Consider the following 18,710-nt stretch of genomic DNA (forward strand, 5'->3'; position numbering starts at 1 on the left):
TTGCCTTCCTTTTCAAGACTTGGGGCTGATGGGCCTGAACCACATCACATTAAGAATACAGACAAGTGCCAACAGTGTATTTGTAGCTGCTTTAGTCAATGAGCATTTTCATCAGTGTTTTCCAGGCAGCTTTCCTCAGACCCCAGTCATGCCAGGGAAGGAAAGCATTTGTAGCCAGATTCAGCAAGTCATCTCCCTGACTTCACAGGATTTCAGGTCCTGCTCAGAGACTAGAGCTGGTCAATATTTTGACAGAGGCCTAGTAAGAATTTTCATGAATTGTGAAAAGTTTTGCCAGTTTTGGATCAGCACCGAGATCCCTCCTGTGAAGGTAGATTGCAATTCTTTCCCATCTCAAAGATCATAGAATGTTTCTCAAGTTAACATATATAATCTGGTGCACATGATTACCTATGGACTTTTCCATCCTAATCTTGTCATATTTCAGGCTGACCAAGATCATAGGCTAGAGAGATTGTAATTTTCATTCAAAGACCAAAAGCAGATCTCAGAACACTTCACATTGCCCATAGGCAAGACAAATTAAGAGTAGCCATTGCTATCACAAAAGCAGCAACAAGCCTAGAACAGCAACAGTTCTCAGTCATCCATTTAAACATTAGCCAGAGTCAGACTGGTTTACTTTTAGAAATCAGACAAGATTAAGTCTGTTCAGGTCAAGAGTCATCTATCAAACATCCAGTTTACTGCTCCAATTCATTTCAATTCTCATAACATTTATCTTGAAGGCAATAACTTGGTGTCTTTTTTTTTGTTATACATGAAGGTTACTCAGTCATGACCCAATTTCTCTGAAACTGACTCTGCATATTCACTTTTGTGATATACCATCTGATGGAACTTTCTGGTAGTACGGCCAGTGAGTGCCCACATGCCCCTCCTACTAGTCCCCTCAGTGTTCAAGCATGTTGTAAGGGTGTGGCTATAAAAAGGAGCCTGGTGTTGAGCACTTGCTTAGTTCTCCCCACAGCTAGTGCAGAGTACAGGAGTATTACTTAGTTAGGAGTCCGCAGAAGAGGGGAAGGTCAGTGGAGAGCATGAATATGCTGAGTCCATCTGGAAGAACTCCAGTTACCTTCATTCCTTCTTTGAACGTCTTCTGCATATTCCCACTCTTGGTGTTGACAAGCAATATTCAAAGGATGGAGGGACACAAGGTCCTAATTAAATAGAGAGATTGAAACATTGCCCTGCCAAACTGAGCATCATATCTACTAGAAATCTAAAAGCATAAGGTTTAGTGAAAGTGTGAATTGAACCCTAAAGTGGCATTTATTTATATATATAAAAATATATATATAATCAATAAGGGGATCATATCTAACATACACTACAGAGGTAGAAACTGCTTTAGTAGAGATAGTTCTGAGACCAAATGCTGGAGAGACAAGATTTCTTATAAGTTTATACTTTGTCTAACCAACCTAGACAATGTCTGCACAGAAAAAGCACGGCATTTGCAATTGTCGGCGCAGTCAGAATAGTTTTGGGTAAAACCCTAAACTCCTCAGTCCTGTCTAGGCAATAAAATAAGGAGATTTTAAAATCTAAATAATGCAATCCAGATTCACGTATCAACATTAGGTTAGGGAAGGGGGAGAGAAACGGATTTTCATGTTAACCAATCAATAAGTTTAGGGAGAAATCTGGGGTGAGGCTTAAGTGCCTCCTTGTTTTTACAGAAAATTGTAAGAGGAGGGTCAGCCATCAAGGCCTACAATTAACTAATTCTTCTAGGTGAAGAGATTGCTATTATAAAGGCTGTTTTTAATGGAGAGATGAAACAATGAATTTGAGAGATGTCTAAATATACAGTCATAAAATATATTAATGACAGATTTAAGAAATCCAGTTCCTCCATGGTTATCTAATGATGGATGAAGACCAAAAACCCTTTAAAAGGTTTTTAAAAACAGAGTCAAGTGAAAATATAGATTTACCATCAATAGGATTATGAAAGGCAGCTATTTCCATAAGATGGACCTTAAGCAAAGAAATAGACAAACCCACACATTTTGGGTGTACTAGATATTCTAAGTATCAGAGGGGTAGCCGTGTTAGTCTGGATCTGTAAAAGCAGCAAAGAGTTCTGTGGCACCTTATAGACTAACAAATGTATTGGAGCATGAGCTTTCGTGGGTGAATACCCACTTCGTCAGATGCATCTGACGAAGTGGGTATTCACCCACGAAAGCTCATGCTCCAATACATTTGTTAGTCTATAAGGTGCCACAGGACTCAGATATTCTCAAATACATTGAATTGGAGCAGATGCTGGATCAATAGCCTTATCAGACATTTTCCATTTAGAATCATAACATTTTCAAAATGATTGTTTCCTAGAATTAGGACATGCTGCACTTCTGCAGAGCAAGATCTTTCTAGATCTATTAAAGTCCTATTGCCCAAAGCAGTTAGGCATAACAATTGGAGAGCTAGATAAAGAACTCTCCCTCTCTGCTGGGACAATCGGACTGGTGTTACTTGTAGAAGTTTGCATTTCTTGTTGGAAAGAAGAATTAGGTGCATCTACCATTGCAGTCTCAGGTATGCTAGAGTAACTTGCATAATTTTGACCAAGTTTGATATATCTTTTTCACTAGCTAACATTATTGGGAAATCAGGAAAGGCCTACAGTAAACTGGTCCCCCAGCAGAGAAGGCAGGCATCTGTCACATGAACAAAAACAAAGGAATTTTGTATTGAACCTGGTGCAAAAATATCCCTGTCCAGAAAGTTGCAAAGGCTGAAAATGTCCTGAATTACTGAGTCCTTTACTAAGCGCTCAAGCATCTTAGTCTAATCTCTGTTCAGCTTACCCTTGAACTGCTTGTGAGTTCCCACTACACGCAGAGCGATCAGAGACTGTGTAGAATACACCAGTTCCATAGCTTTCTTGCCTCCTTGCAAAGCTGAGATGAACATGTGCTTCCCTGTTGGTTCACATAAAACATTGCGGACATATTTCTGTGGTGACTTGAACCACCCTGTCCTGTACTTGGAGGAATGACTTGACAGCCAGAAAGATGGCCTTCAGTTCTAATGTTCATGTGCAAGTGTGACTCTGAGAAATCCAGAGACCTTGAATAGATTGAGATACCCCTCCTCTATCCCTTCTTGGATACATTTGATGTAGCATGAGTGTGGGGGAGGTAGAACGATACTACTCTGAGAGCATTCTCTGGGCTCAGCCACCATATTAGAGAGGATAGTGGCTTTGGGGGGGAGGGAAATGGTGATGACTTTGAACATACTGTCCAGCTCTAGGATTGGTCTGGGACTCCTTTTTTCTTTGGAATTAGAAATAATTGCAATAAACTCCTTGGTTCCAGAACTTTTCCAGGACCGCCTCTATTGCTCCTGCCTGTAACACTTTGTATGTATGTTCTTAGTACCCTCTTGTGAGATGGACCCCCTAGAAAGGGAGGAGTGGGGATGGGGTTGTAAGGAGGAAGGTATTCATATTGGATGGTATAAGCCTTCCTTTATTATGTCCAACATTCACTCCTGTTTGAAGTGATATTTTTACAACTCATGGAATTCTAAGAGACTCCTCCTAAAACAAGGATAGATTGATCCAGGATTGGTTCATAGCACTCAAACCTTATGTCAAACCTGCAGCCTAACATAAGGCAACAAAGAATTCTTCATCCTCCTCTGATGCTTGAAGGTTCTCTTCCTCTACTAAGACAAAGGAGGACTATTGTTGATGCTGATACTGTTTGAGTGTAGTAGGATGAAGGAAGGTAGTATTGCTAGGATATCTAAACATGGGACCAGGTGACCATCTAAAGGAGTGAAACACTTCCAGTGACCTTGCAGAAAAAACTGTTTTTGTCTTTTCTAGAACTTCATCAGTTTTGACACTACATAAACAGTCACCCCTAAAAGGAAGATCCTTCCTCCTAGGCTGTTTCCAGAAGCAGAGAAGAAGAAAGAAGAGGAAGAAGATCTTAGCCACGTATCTGCAGAGATCAGTGAATGAAGGAACTGATCCTGATGCAGTGTCAGATACTTCACATGATGCTTCAAGTACATGCTTTGTGATGTTTGCTTTTTTAGGAGGGCATTACCTAGTTTTGTTGATCTCTGGAAGATTTAGTGAAAAGGGAGACAATCATGTCAAGGTACAAATTTCATTTTTGGGAAACTGTTTAGTAATTGGCCACTCATGTTCAATAAAGTTTGCAGATGACACAAAGCTGGGAGATATTGCTAACACGGAGAAGGACCGGGATATCCTACAGGAAGATCTGGATGACCTTGTAAACTGGAGTAATAGTAATAGGATGAAATTTAATAGTGAAAAATGCAGGGTCATGCATTTCGGGATTAACAACAAGAATTTTAGTTATAAATTGGGGACACATCAATTGGAAGTAACGGAGGAGGAGAAGGACCTTGGAGTATTGGTTGATCACAGAATGACTGAGCCACCAATGTGATATGGCCGTTAAAAAAGCAAATGGAGCTTTAGGATGCATCAGGCGAGGTATTTCCAGCAAAGATAAGGAAGTGTTAGTACTGTTATACAAGGTACTGGTGAGATCTCATCTGGAATACTGTGTGCAGTTCTGGTCTCCCATGTTCAAGAAGGATGAATTCAAACTGGAACAGGTTCAGAGATGGGCTACTAGAATGATCCGAGGAAGGAGTCTCCTTATGAAAGGAGACTCAAAGAGCTTGGCTTATTTAGCCTAACTAAAAGAAGGTTGGGGGGTGTGTGTGATTACTTTTTATAAATATATCAGAGGGATAAATATTAGGGAGGAAGAGGAATTATTTAAGCTTAGTACCAATGTGGACACAAGAACAAATGGATAGAAACTGGACACTAGGAAGTTTAGACTTGAAATTAGACAAAGGTTTCTAACCATTAGAGGAGTGAAGTTCTGGAACAGCCTTCCAAGGGGAATAGTGGGGACAAAAGACCTATCTGGCTTTAAGACTAAGCTTGATAAGTTTATGGAGGGGATGGTATAGCCTAATTTTGGCAATTAATCTTCGATTATCAGCAGGTAAGTATGCCCAGTGGTCTGTGATGGGATGGGATCTGAGTTACTACAGAGAATTCTTTCCTGGGTGCTGGCTGGTGAGTCTTGCCCACATACACAGGGTTTAACTGATTGCCATATTTGGGGTCGGGAAAGAATTTTCCTCCAGAGCAGATTGGTAGAGGCCCTGGAGGTTTTTTGGCCTTCCTGTGCAGCATGGTGCATGGGTCACTTGCTGGAGGATTCTCTGCAGCTTGAAGTCTTCAAACCTCAATTTGGTGACTTCAATAAGTCAGACATAGGTTAGGGGTTGGTTATTGAAGTGGATGGGTGAGATTCTGTGGCCTGCATTGTGCAGGAGGTCAGACTAGATGATCATAATGGTCCCTTCTGACCTTAAAGTTTATGAGTCTAATTTTCTTCCTAGAGAATTAACTTTCCCTTTTCTTTGACAAGGAGTAAAATGACCAGTTTTGGATCATTTAACCATAGCTGATACAACAAGTCAGTCAGTTAAGAAGAAGGTGTACAGGAAAACAGCAAATTGGATATGACTTGTCAGCTTTCTTTGAAACTGGCTGATAGGAAGAAGGGTTGGACCATATTGATTTATCTGGTTCCCAAAGTCCATCTAGTATTGGTAGAAAAGTACTTGATTTCTTGAAATGGTATCTAAAATGTCAAAAACTGGATTGGTGACCTCTTCAAAAGCCACTGAAGGTAAAAACTTATCTACCTTAAATGTAATTGTTGGTCTTCAAGATGAGAGTGCAGGTACGTATTCCATTCAGGTGTTTGCATGCCCAGCGCACGGCCGCTGGTGACCTTTGCTTAGCACTACCTGTCAGGGTGGTACTCTGACCCCTCATAGTCCTCCACTGGCTATTTAAATGCAGCACCACCCTGACCTCTCTTAGTTCCTTCACACTGAACATCAAACAGAGAGTGAGTTGTGGAATAGACATCTACACCCACATATCAGTTACACTACAAGTAGGTAACAGTTTTTTTTTCTTTGAGTGGTTGCAGATTTGTATTCCACTCAGTTGATTCACAAGGAGTAACAGAAGGACTTGGGGCTCAGAGTCTATTTAAAGCACAACTGAAGAACTTTCCCAAACTTGTGAAAGTTTCATCTGATCTAGATGCAGTTGTAACAGCATAGTTTTTGGTAAAAATATGCATTGAAGGTCTTGCAAATGTCCAATATCAAAACATTGCTGAGGAATCATAGAATATCAGGGTTGGAAGAGACCTCAGGAGGTCATCTAGTCCAATCTCCTGTTCAAACTTGAGACCATTGCTCCTTGTTCTGTCATCTGCCACCCCTGAGAACAGCCTAGCTCCATCCTCTTTGGAACTCCCCTTCAGGTAGTTGAAGGCTGCTATCAAATCCCCCCTCACTCTTCTCTTCTGCAGACTATGATTGTTGTAGTCTGAATTACTCCATATGCCGTGGTAAAGCAGGAAGTTATCCACCTGGAAACTGTCTGAAGAAATTGCCTGATACTTCATCCATCCTGCATAGGAGACAAAGAATCAAGGCGATGAACGAGATGGTCTAGCCTTCTCCACATAGAATGCTGTCAAACATAGAAATGAGGTTAGCATAAAATCCCTCTGGGGCAGCTGTACCGAGTTGCTTTACCTGTAAGAGGTTAAGAAACTCAAATAACCTACTTGGCACCTGACCAGAAGGACCAATGAGAAAAAAATAATACTTTCAAGTTGGGGGGAGGGGGAGGAGGATTTGTTTGTGGCTCTTCATTTGTTCCCTCTCCGGACGGGGAGAGAAGCCAAGCAGGAATAACATCTCTTGAAAATATACCTGGAATGATCCATCTAAAATTATAAAAACTGTAAGTAGGCAAGGAAATTCATTAAGTTCTTTTGTTTTGGCTTGTGAATTTTCCTATGCTACAGAAGTAGTTTTATTCCTGTTTTTGTAATTGTGAAGCTGAGCCAAAGGGGAATCTTCTGTTTTAAATCTTTTTATTACCCTTCCATTCTGATTTTGCAGGAGAGATTCTTTTACTTTTTCTTTATAAAGAAAATTTTAAGAACCTGATTGATTTTCAGTGTCCTAAGACAAAAGGTTTGGTCTGTGCTCACATTGCTAACCAATTGGTTGATATATTATTCTCAAGCCTCCCCAGGAAAGGAGATGAAGGGGTTTGGGAGAATAGGAACTCCTGGTGACCCTTTCCTAAATTTTTGTATAAAACACTTGGTGGTGACAGCAGTACTGTCCAAGGACAAAAAGAAATTTGTGCCTTGGAGAAGTTTTTAACCTAAACTGGTAGAATACAAGATTTCATACAGGTCCCCGTATCTGTACCCCAGAGTTCAGAGTGGGGAGGGAACCCTGACAAATGCCAAGCATTTTCTTACATCCAACATATGAAGCTGCAGTTCATCTAGACTTGAGCGTAGCTTAGGAAAGAATACCAGTAAGCAAATTGCTCTTAATAGCTAACTGTGGAACCACTTCAGAAAATTTTTTTGAATGTGGCCTTAGGGTCACTTTATCTTTGAAATACTTGGAGGTCCTTCCATTAGGGAATTCAGTTTGCTTGCTCTCTTTGCAGATGTTATGGCAGTAAGAAAAGCTGTTTTTTAATAAAGGAGGGAGAGGGGAAAAAAAGGCTAGTGGCTCAAACAGAGGTTCCATGAGGGCAGCTAATACACTGTTCAGGTCCCACAATGGAAATTTTCTTTGGAGGTGGAAAGAGATGGACAGCACCTTTCAGAAATATGACTACCATGGAGTTAGAAAAAAATGGACCTCCACTGAATCAGAGGATAGAATTCAGAGATTGCTTGTAAATAGACAGCAAACAGAGATAAACCTGAGGACTGAAGGTGTAATCAGGTAATCCAAAGTGGAATTCAGGTGAGTCTAGCTCACATTCAGGACCTGAGCTAGTGACCAAATTGAAAAAATGTTTCCCCTTGGCCAAATCAATCATCATAGTGGAATGTTTTTTACTATTACGTAAAAGTCACTGAACTGCTTCTGAACAGTGTCCTTCCTCTTCGTCTATCCATACAGCATCTACACTGAGGTAGAGACTGCCTAGTGCTGGATGCCAGATTTGACTATGGTGTTGAATCAGTAGGTTGGGATACAGCAGAAGATATCTGGGAGGTCAGATAGCTTGAGGTAAATCAGAGAACCAACACTGCCTTTGCCACAGTGGTGCAACGAGTATCAGCTTGGCATAATCTCACTTCAGTTAGAGAATAATCTGAGGAATGAGTGGGATTGGCTGGGGATGGGAGAGGCATACATCATTGCTAATCCCCAGTTCAGATGGAAGGCATCAGTTAAAGAGCCTGGACTGAGATCTGCTCAAGAACAAAACTGACAGCACTGTTTGCTGTCTTTTGTTCTTAGCAGGCAAGTCATCAGAATACTCCATTCTTTGAAGATGGACCTCGGAACCCTGGTGATGGACTGATTGTGATTCTGGGAGAAATGCCTGCTAAGGTGATCAGCCACTGATTCTGAGCACCCAGTTAGAGTGCCGCTGTGGGAATGATGACTTCCTTGATGCAAAAAAGTGCCAGAACTTCATTGCTCCAGGACAGAGCTGGTTGAGGCAGTGACTTGTGAGAGGGGTCCCTGAAAAGGGATGGGGTAGGGGGTAAGAAGGGGGAAAATGGACAGGAACAGGATGGCATAACCTGATCCCACAGTACTTAGGATCATTTGTTCATAGTGGGGAGGGATAGCTCAGTGGTTTGAGCATTTCCCGGCTAAACCCATGATTGTGAGTTCAATCCTTGTGGGGGCCATCTAGGGATCTGGAGCAAAAATCTGTCTGGGAATTGGTCCTACTTTGAGCAGGTGGTTGGACTAGATGACCTCCTGAGGTCCTTTCCAACCCTGATATTCTATGATAGTTACTGTTTCCCCAAGCCCTGTAAAAGTGAAATAGCTTGCCCTCAAATGGAGGCGATATGGTCAGGAAGTTGATTACTGGAGTGTTGCTCTTGATAGGTAAGGGGCTGGCTGGTTCCCATTGGGACCAGGAAACCACCTCTTCTGGGACTTATGTCCCTTCCCAGAAAAAAAAAAGTCTTGCTGCCTAGTGGGAGAAGCTGACTGAGTGGTGTCGCTGCTTCTGCTGACTTCCATGATGCCTCTATCACTGGAATATAAGCTCCCAATTAACAAAGTAGTATGACAGTCCTTAAAAGAATGGAATATCAATTTTTCTGGAAACAAAAAAACAACCATCAAAAGTTAAGCCCTCTATGCTTTGTTGGACCTCAAAAGCTATGCCAGAATTCTGTAACCATGAGGCTATTCTCATTGTTACAGCCAAGACAATAATCCTTGGGGAGTAGGGGGTGGGAAGTGTCCTCCATGTATTGCAGACACATCTTGGCCACCAGACGACCTTCCACAATGAATGTCTTAAACTCTTCCCTGGAGGATTCTAGCCATTTATATGTAAATTTGGACATACGATTTTGTAAATTAGGAGGCTAACAGCACCTGCTGATTAGCAATGTGAATTTCTAAAGAAGAGGTTGAGTAAGTTTTTCCTTCCCATTAAATCTAACTTTTTAGACTCAGTCTTTAGGTGCTGACTTATATCTCGCCTGACGCAACCTCTCACTTGCTGCTGTTATGACAAGTGAGTTAGAGGCTGGATGAGAGTAGAAGCACTGAAAACCCTGCATAAGAGCACAATATCTCTTTTCAGTATGCTTCACTGCAAGTGGTAAGGAACTTAGGGTACATTTTTGAAGGCTCCAAAAAGTGCTTTATTTATAGGGAGAGCTACTCTCCCCGGAGAGAACAACTGGAGAAAATATACCAACTTATTAGTACTGTCTGTAACAAATTATCTGAATGCCCAAGCCTGTAGCCATTCACCTCAGGAGATCTTGATACGACTTAAGATCCTCAGGTACAGGATGAAATCTCCTGTAAAAACACCTGCCTTTATAACAATGGTTGAGGCTAACCTTGCTCAGAATGGAGATGAACAAAGATCAGTGACCTTGCCCTGGACTGACCTAAGCATTGGGACCTCACAGATAGAGAGAGCAACATCCCAGACAGGCCATTGAAGATTGGTGGCCAGTGGGAACTGGACCAAAACCCTTATCCCTACTGTGGGAGCAGTGCTAATCTTTGTACTGCTAGTGATCCCCAGGAGGTCTCAAAGACTTTTGAGAACGTCACCTTCAAAGTACCAGAGAGGCAGACGATGTTCCCAAATCCTCTCTTGAAGAATCTTCCAAGCAGTCCTGTGGCAATGGAGGAACCACTCAGGTAGAGCAAGCAAACATCCAGACTCATCTGAAGCCCAACGTGCAGGCTGCATCAATGCTGACGATGGTGTCTGGAATAGCAGTAGAGGGTATTGCACTCACGCGACACTGGAATGGACATCAGTCATGAAGTCAAGCCCAGTACCAGTCCTGCAGATGTGGTCTGCTTCTAAACTGACCATTACTGAAGATGGTAGCTGCAGGGATGACCCCACAGTACCAATAAAGGGGCTCAAACTCAGCTCTGCATCCTGATTTTTAAGCGGTGCAGAAGACAGTGCTGACAGTGAATATTCTGTAACCCAGTCTATAAGGTATTGATAACACAGAAGTGGCCACCACAGTTGAGTGGTGCTGAATTAATAGAATGTCTGGGGCTGAAAGGCAAAGCAAATCAGATTTGCCTGATATGACACCGATTTTGTTTCTGGTCTGACAACACCAATGTCATTGGCACCAGACTTGACAGTATGCTGTCCAATTGTTCTCATCTTGGTACCAGAGTGTAGGTAGACAGCCCCCCTCTATCCTGTGTATCAGTCTGCACTCCTCTTAGGAAAGGAGGAGGAGGAGGAATCTCTCCTAGCTTTGCAATGGCTCTCCTCCATTTTGTGACTCCTTTTCCTCAGAGAATGATCTCTCTCTCAGTTAAGATAGAAATCAAAATCTGGCTGTGGAACAGCTGTCCCTACCGGCTCTGAAGTGGGCTGAGGGATTGGACAATTGGCAGAGGTCTCCAGTACCAAAGCAAGCTCACGGCCTGCTCCTTAAGGTGCTGCTTCAAGCACAGGTCTCTAAAGCGTTGTCTTTGAATGACTTACTGACGGAGCACTTTCCTTTAAAAATGTGCCCTTCTCCAAGGCAGAGTAAATACAGTGTGTGTGGAGGTCCCTATTACCGATAGCTACCCCACACAACAGGCAGTATTTAAAACCTGGTGAGGGCATCACATCAGTATTTATTTAGTTAGGATTTAGCCTAAGGGTACTTCTAAAACTATATACACAAGCTCACAGCAAAGCACAAACAGTGAAGTGTGAGGGATGATCTTACACAGAATACACCAAACCCAGCTGCATAGTGGTGAGAAGGAACTGAGGGGGCTGCCCTTAAATAGCATGAGGAGGAGCTAGAAGGGGCCAGAGGATGTGAGTGCCACCCTGCCATGTACTACTAAGTAAAGTTCCCCAGCTTTGGTGCACTAAGTGTGCACACCTGAGTGGAGGACATGTCTGCAACCACTGGAAGAACTTCTAAACTGGCACCTTCCTGTTCACCAGTTCATGAAACTGGATAATGTCTTCAGAAGGGGATGCTGCAGAAGCAACACTCACATTCTCATCAGGAGGAGAATCTCTCCAACTCTTGTTCTGAAACTCCACTTGAGGAGGTGGATCCTCCTTTTCTTCAGAAGGTGTACCAGACTCTAAAGTGGGAAAGCATTCCAAATGTTTGTTCCAAATTTTGGGGATCCAATTGTCTCAAGTCTATACAGCTAGATTTCCCTTGATCTGGAACCGGGAATCCTGGCTTTTGAGAATGCTTAGGGCAACTAGGAGTCAGGCAGGATGCCTGTGGCAGCATATGCCAATCTGGCCATTTACTTCAATCTGGCATTATTTCATAAAATGAACAGGATGTCATTCTCAAACTGAGCAGGGGAACAGTGTTGTGAAGAAAAAAAGTCTACCTCTGAAATCACTTATCAACTTATCACTTCTTCAAAATGTAGATCCAATAATGAAAATTAGTGAGAATTTTTTTGATGAGTCACCAGAGTGGGAAGGTCAGACATGTTTTGATTTAGCTTTCCTTTTCCTTGGAACTGAAATACTTTGTCCTGGTATGTTATCTGGCTGTTTGGGTCCCTTATCTGAAACTGCCTCCCTACAAACCATTGTAGTAATCTTTGTACAAAATATGCTTTGTGAGGTATAATTTGAAAACTAACAACTTGCTGCTGAATAAGATCATAGTGAAATATATATAGCAACATTATATATTAAGTTATGAACATAAGCTGAAATTAGGCTTGAAATGTGTTTACCGGATAAGTCTGGGTAAGCCAGTTCCTGAAAGACAAAGGACAAGCTGATGCCTCTAGCCAGTTGTCAAAATTAATGGGCAATCACCTGTCAAATGGTGTTTCTGTGGCAAAGAAGCAGGGCAGGAACGGATTAATCTACATTTTAGCAAACAGCATGGAACCTCTTACCATCAGACTCCTTGTCTCCATCCTCACAGTGGGAATTAACTTTATCTGGGGGTAACCCTCAGTAAAATGTTTCAGAGTGCCCCTCACTTTTACAGTTCAGTCACAGAGACCCCAAGTTAGCTTTCCCTAACCATCTCTCACCTCTTTCCCTTAAGAGGAAAGAAACAGCCTTTGGGAGCAGATTCTGGCCTGAGAAATCAGTCAGCAATGTTACTGGGAACACATGTTAACGGACTTCACCTTGAACAAGTCTAGTTTATTAAGTTTTAGTACTAGGAAGCATTTTATCTTTGTTTCTCTTGTAACCATTTCTGACATTATGGCTTTAGACTTGTACTCACTTAAAACCTATCTCCTTGTAGTTAAATAAGTTGGTTTCATTCTTTCATCAAAACCAATCCAGTGTTTTAAACTGTGCAGGTAACTCCTTTTAGGGTAGAAATACTGGATCCATTGCCCCTCTAAGTTATTGGGACTGTCCAGGACAGTACAGAACATGTTTTGGGGGAAACTTCGGGAGTGGGAATATGTTGGGGTCACCTTGAAAGTGAAAACCAAGCCTGGTGGAAGCCAGAGTGTGACTGATGTGTGGATGACAGGCTTCAGTATACACAGATACTCAGGATCTTACCTGCGTGCTGGAAATCTGAGTGGCCTAGCTGAGAGCTACAGCAGCAAAGCATTGTGAGGCACCTAAGTTTGCAGGGTAGTGCTGACAGCCTCCCCTGGTCTGGATTGCCCCATAGAATGTCAGAGGGGCTCCAGTGTTTTGGAACCAGATTTGACGTCTTGGGTATCGATGGCTCTGTTGATTTGGAACCAGAACTTGGTGCTAAGGCAGACATTTTTACCGTGGTATTCTGCTTGGATGCAGAAATACTCTGAGCCTATTCAGGCTTCCTATCCTTTCCTTCAGATCTCTTCAACACCTACAATCCCAGAGGTCTGGCAATCAAAGCCTCCTTCAATAAGGTAGCTTGGAGTCTGTTTAGCCTCTTTCTGGCCTGGGGAATGAACATACTATAAATAGTGCAAGGCAAAGGGGAATGCCTTTCCCAAGGTATTTAAGACATCTGGTAAGGATATCTGACTGCACGACATGACATCTTTTAAAGCCATGTTTCTTCATTTTCAGATCTGCCGTGGACACCTGTAAAAAGTCCTGCTGAATATCTGAACTACTCTAAAACCTAAACTTACAATTAATTGATTCATCTTAAAAAAACAAAGAACAAAAAAAAAACCAACACATTCCTTCCCATCTACCACTAAGGCACTTAAAGAACTATGGCTCTGAGAGATCTAGATAAGTCCACATCCATCTGTCTGCTGCTGTTGGAAGAGGCTCAGGCAGCATTTGGTGCCAAAGCCTCAGAACGTACTCAAACACTGGGGTGAGGGGCAGGAAGGGTGTGGGAGCACTCTAATGGAGTACGCTTACCAGAAAATTGCATTATCCAAATTGCACTGGTTGGCACATCCCAAGGGTGAAAATATGCAGAGGACACTCAAAGAAGAATGTTAGTTAAATTTATATAATCCATTGTGCAAGTAGGCACATGAAAAATAGAGTGTTATTGTGTAAAAAAGGTTGTGTTCAGCCATTCTCATGACAAATATATGAACATGCTTAAGCTACTTTGACCTCCATGGAGACATTTGCCTCATCTTCTATGCATGACTATTTACTAGCATCATGACTACTCAATACTCTATTTATGAGCGTTTACTACTTTAGCATGTCAGAATAAAATCTAGTTTTGAAATAAGATCACGGTTCTTATTCACGATCACATACATGGCAAGTTTGGCATTTTAAAAGATTCCTGAGTTACCCCATGAAATATTCCTCAAGTGGTTAGACATGTCACTCTCAGCCTGTACTTATCTAGACTTTTCATGAACTTTTTTCAAGCACAATTAAGCTTCTGGGTAGAGATCAAGAACGATTGTGTGTTTTACTCACGTTTTGCCCACAGTTTAATTGCTCTAAGTGTTAGTCTGAAGTTCTCCTTGTGTGGCACTAAATGCAGAATTTCATCAGTAACTCTGCAACCTGCAAGAGAGATTTAAATTGCAAATTTAATCATCTCAGGTTTTTACTAGTTTACCACTTTTTTGTCTTGGTGAAAAGGTTTCTAAAGTAAGTATTGGATAACATTGCTTTTATAAATGAAATCCATATTTTACTACTATAAATCCAGTTAGACATGTTAGTATCCTCCAGTATGCATCCATATACCTTGTGAATATCACAGGTTTTTAGAGTTTAGGCTGCAGCTATAATCACTCGATTTTTAACAAGTGAAAGGCCATCTGCATGAGATCATTTGGGGGTAGGGGGGATCTGAGAGTCAAGTCAGTCAGTTTTAAGAGCCATACACAATTAGACAGAACTCAGGATTGCTGAGTAGTGAGGTTAAGCTCGAAGTATCAGAAGATGTCAAGTAATTCATAGCAATAGTTTACTTTTATAGGTATCACCTCATGTCAAATGCTTTAGCTATTTACATACAGCAGCACTGTGTTATATCCTTGGGGGCAGCCGGTTTAGGAAGAAATCTCTTGAGGCCAGACAGCAGACAGCTAACAAAACTACCATTTATTTACAGACACAGAGCTTGCCTAACCGGCCGAAGCTGGCTGGGCTATCCCCTAATAATCTAACTCCGTTGCCATAGGAACAAAAACCATGACTACCAAATCCACTACACGAGCCGTATTCCAGTGTGTTGTGTAAGAGGCAACTGACATAAGCACAGTGAACAAAGAAGTAGGAAAATGGTGGGTATGGTCAGACGTTTGCCCGACTTATTAAAGCGTCTAATATCCAGAATTAACCAAACCTTGATCTATCAAGAATTTTTTTTAACTTACCACAGTGATGGGTATCTGAATATCTCAGATCTTATCCAATAAAGCATACAGGAGAACATTAGGAATCTATGCAACAGGAGTAATGTCTTTTTTGTATAAAATTGGAAAAGGTAGTAATTTGTAAACAAAACATGTCTATTTCTAATTCAACTTAACATTTTACAAAATATGTTCGTATCTCACATGAATAAAAGTTATCATGTTTAAGATTAAAACAGAAGTTACCATTTAAGCTTCGTATACATCTTATATCCAGGCTCCTTAGACGTGAATCATCTCGAAGATCCAAGTTATCAGAAATATTCTGTACAGCCAGCCTTGCAAACACAAGATCAATCTTAGGGAGAAAAATTTAAGTGCATTATACTTTGCATCTATAGAGAAGTATAAGATGAAGTAACAATTTTAAATTCTCCTCAACAAATGCTACAACTGTGCAAGTCTGGAGAGTTCATCACCGGATTATTAGGATTTAATGCATTAGATACATCAAGAAAACAGGACATATACTGGAGGTGTCAAGAAGTATGTTTCATGGAAAACATTTTTTTGCCTTGTTTGAAATTTCACATTTTTTCTTTTGACAGGAAAGGCCACTCTTCTCCACTGTTCCGCCCTTTAAAAGGGAAGACGACATTTTGCCTATAATTTAAGTTTCAAAACAAAATTTTCAGGAAGTGGAGGTTTTCTAAACAAATTGACGTTTCATTGAAAACCAAAAATGGAACTTTTCTATTCCAGACATCAGCCCCTTTCTTTAAAGAGTTTGACCAGCTCTGCTATACATGACTAAAGGCTGGGTAACTTTCTTTCTGCATTAATGGTTCCTGTGATATTACAGATGCTATGTTTATTTTGTACTCAGGGGCGGCTCCAGGCCCCAGCACACCAAGCGCGTGCTTGGGGCGGCAAGCTGCGGGAGGTGCTCTGCCAGCACTGCGAGGCCAGGAGGCAGGCTGCCTCTGGCGGCTTGCCTGCAGAGGGTCCGCTGGTCCCGTGGCTTCGGTGGACCTCCCGCAGGTGTGCCACAGGACGCAGCCTGCCTGCCATGCTTGGGGCAGCAAAATCCCTAGAGCCGCCCCTGTTTGTACTTTCTACAAAAGTGTCTCTTTTCATGATGAGACTAGTCTTTAAATACACAAAAGTCTGTGTTACAGTTCATATGTTGCGATTAAGTTTCAGGACCAGATTCTTCTGCCTGTTAAAGCTTCTTTGAGCCATTAGAGCATCACATTCTCCCTACATCTGGGAATCCTTGAGTGACATAGAACCATAATAAAAATAATAATCTTATGCCACCCCCTCCTTGGGCCCAGCATATGGGGCACAGTCAAGGTGTTTGTGGGGCTGATCCCTGCATGCAGGAACAGCTAGCATAAGATCCATGAGTCTGTAGACCCCTATTATGCAATAGACCAGCACAACTGTAATTGGGGGAAGGCAAAAGGTAGCTTAGAGCAACCTTTGCCCCCATGCTCCTCCCATTAACACGTGCCATGTAAAGCTCAGCTTGAAGAATGTGGGCCTTGAACTTTATATCCTTTGCTATGCAGCCATGTGTACTTTTTCCACTATGTCAGGAAGTATTTAGACTCAGACAAGGAAGATTTGCTTTAAAAAAAAAAAAAAAGCAACAGTTACCAGATGCTGTTTTCAGTAGGAATGTAAAAGGTTAACCGGTAAGCATTATGCTTACCGTTAACCGACCTTAACCGTTATCCCAGCCCCTGCCATGCCAGACCGGCCAGAGTGACCTTGGTTAAATGATATAATTTTAATCATTTAACCAGTTAACTTTTAAAACCAATTTTTACAGTTTTCAGTACTGTTTCTTAATCCCCTATCCTCTGAATTTTTAGATTTTGATTTAGTCATGCCAGCAACACTATACTGCTCTGCCAACAGCTTCATTTTTCTAGAAGGTATCTGCCCATCAGAATAGACGTACTGCTTTGAGTATTCTAACTTGTCCTGTCAACACATTAAGGCAATAAAGTAATCCAATTCATTTTTGGTGGAAGAGAAATAGCAATATGACCTACTTATATGAAAGCAGTGCTTAATCTCAAGGAAATAAGGACCCAAAATACAATATCTTGTTTAGATAGTGATCCAAAACAGGAAAGATTAAAAAAACCCAGTCATTACCAAAGTTTTCTGAAACCCCCTCTCATTTTGCAGCTGCTGTTCCTTGATGTATATTTAGTATTTAGACAGTTTAAGTGGAATTGTAAACAATAATCTACTTTTGTAAAGAGTTAAAGTCTACACCAATACACAGCACCAAGACTTTCTGGTGATGTACTGTTTACGTATTAGCCATAGAACAAGTATGTTAGCACATAGAACAAGTAAATAGCACCCTGATCCTCAGACACACTACTTCTGACAGCATTTCCCGCAACTGGCAGACACCGTGAACCAGGACTTAAATGAGGAACTTTTAGAAGTCTTTGTTTGACACCACCTTAACTTTTGTGCCTCAAACTTTCACGTTTGTCCCATGTCGCTATCTCGCTGTTTGATCAACTAGTTTCTGCAACTACCTGCTTATTATTCTGCTCAACTAATGTATTCAACCAGCTCATATGGCTCCCCTTGCACAGCCCCAAGAGTTGCTGGAATATGCTTGCACCTTTCCCCTGCTTAGTCTTAGTCATAAAGGGCCCATTTGCCAGATGACTCAAGGAATCTGGGGCTGAGATTCAGAGAGAACTGGTTGCTAGTTCCCAGCTTTGTCTTTCCCAGGATAACCATGTGGGAGGAGAACCAGCTTTTGCTCTTAGAAAACGCTTCCCTTGCTCAGGGACAGTTTCTGGAGACAAAATCCTGCTCTGGGTCTCTGGCAGACGGGAGCAAATGAGCCACTTGTCTCCCTCTGCTGGAATATGGTAGCCAGCCAGCAGGAAGCTAAGTGGCTACAGCAGAGAAGGGACACTAGCTGCTCAGCATACATCTGGCTCACACTAGAACTACTCCACAGAACTGCCTTGCTCTGCAACACTCTCCCCCAACTGCAGGGAGAGCTAATTCAAAGACTTCATTTTAAAAGTCTCTGGCTCAGGGAACACATTTTTAATTCAAGGAAACTTACTTAAATACACATTTTCTTATGAAGGGTCACAAGCAGCCTCAGGGACATAAACTGGAAAATCCTGTTCTAAAAAGGTGGCAAGTCTGTTTTGCTTCATTAACGTGATATGTTCTTCCTTGAAAGTCTCACCACATTTACTCCAGTCAATTCATGCTACACATTGTAGGGGCAGAGGGGAGAAGAAAGGGGGTAACCCAAAACCCTAGCTCTTATTTTTATC

General features: G+C 41.7%; 1 protein-coding gene across 1 annotated transcript in view; it reads right to left on the minus strand.

Annotated features, from left to right (window-relative positions):
• The window catches only part of PAPOLG (poly(A) polymerase gamma), a 66,641-nt gene that overhangs the window by 29,465 nt on the left and 18,466 nt on the right, over positions 1 to 18,710 (minus strand). Inside the window, exons 7-8 of the mRNA XM_050952134.1 lie at positions 15,622 to 15,733; positions 14,486 to 14,575 (exon numbers count right to left, since the gene is read on the minus strand). Of these exons, the coding sequence (XP_050808091.1) occupies positions 14,486 to 14,575; positions 15,622 to 15,733 (202 nt within the window). The remainder of the gene's footprint in view (positions 1 to 14,485; positions 14,576 to 15,621; positions 15,734 to 18,710) is intronic.

This window comes from Gopherus flavomarginatus, chromosome 4 (genome assembly GCF_025201925.1).
Source record: "Gopherus flavomarginatus isolate rGopFla2 chromosome 4, rGopFla2.mat.asm, whole genome shotgun sequence".
Classification (NCBI taxonomy): Eukaryota; Metazoa; Chordata; order Testudines; family Testudinidae; genus Gopherus; species Gopherus flavomarginatus.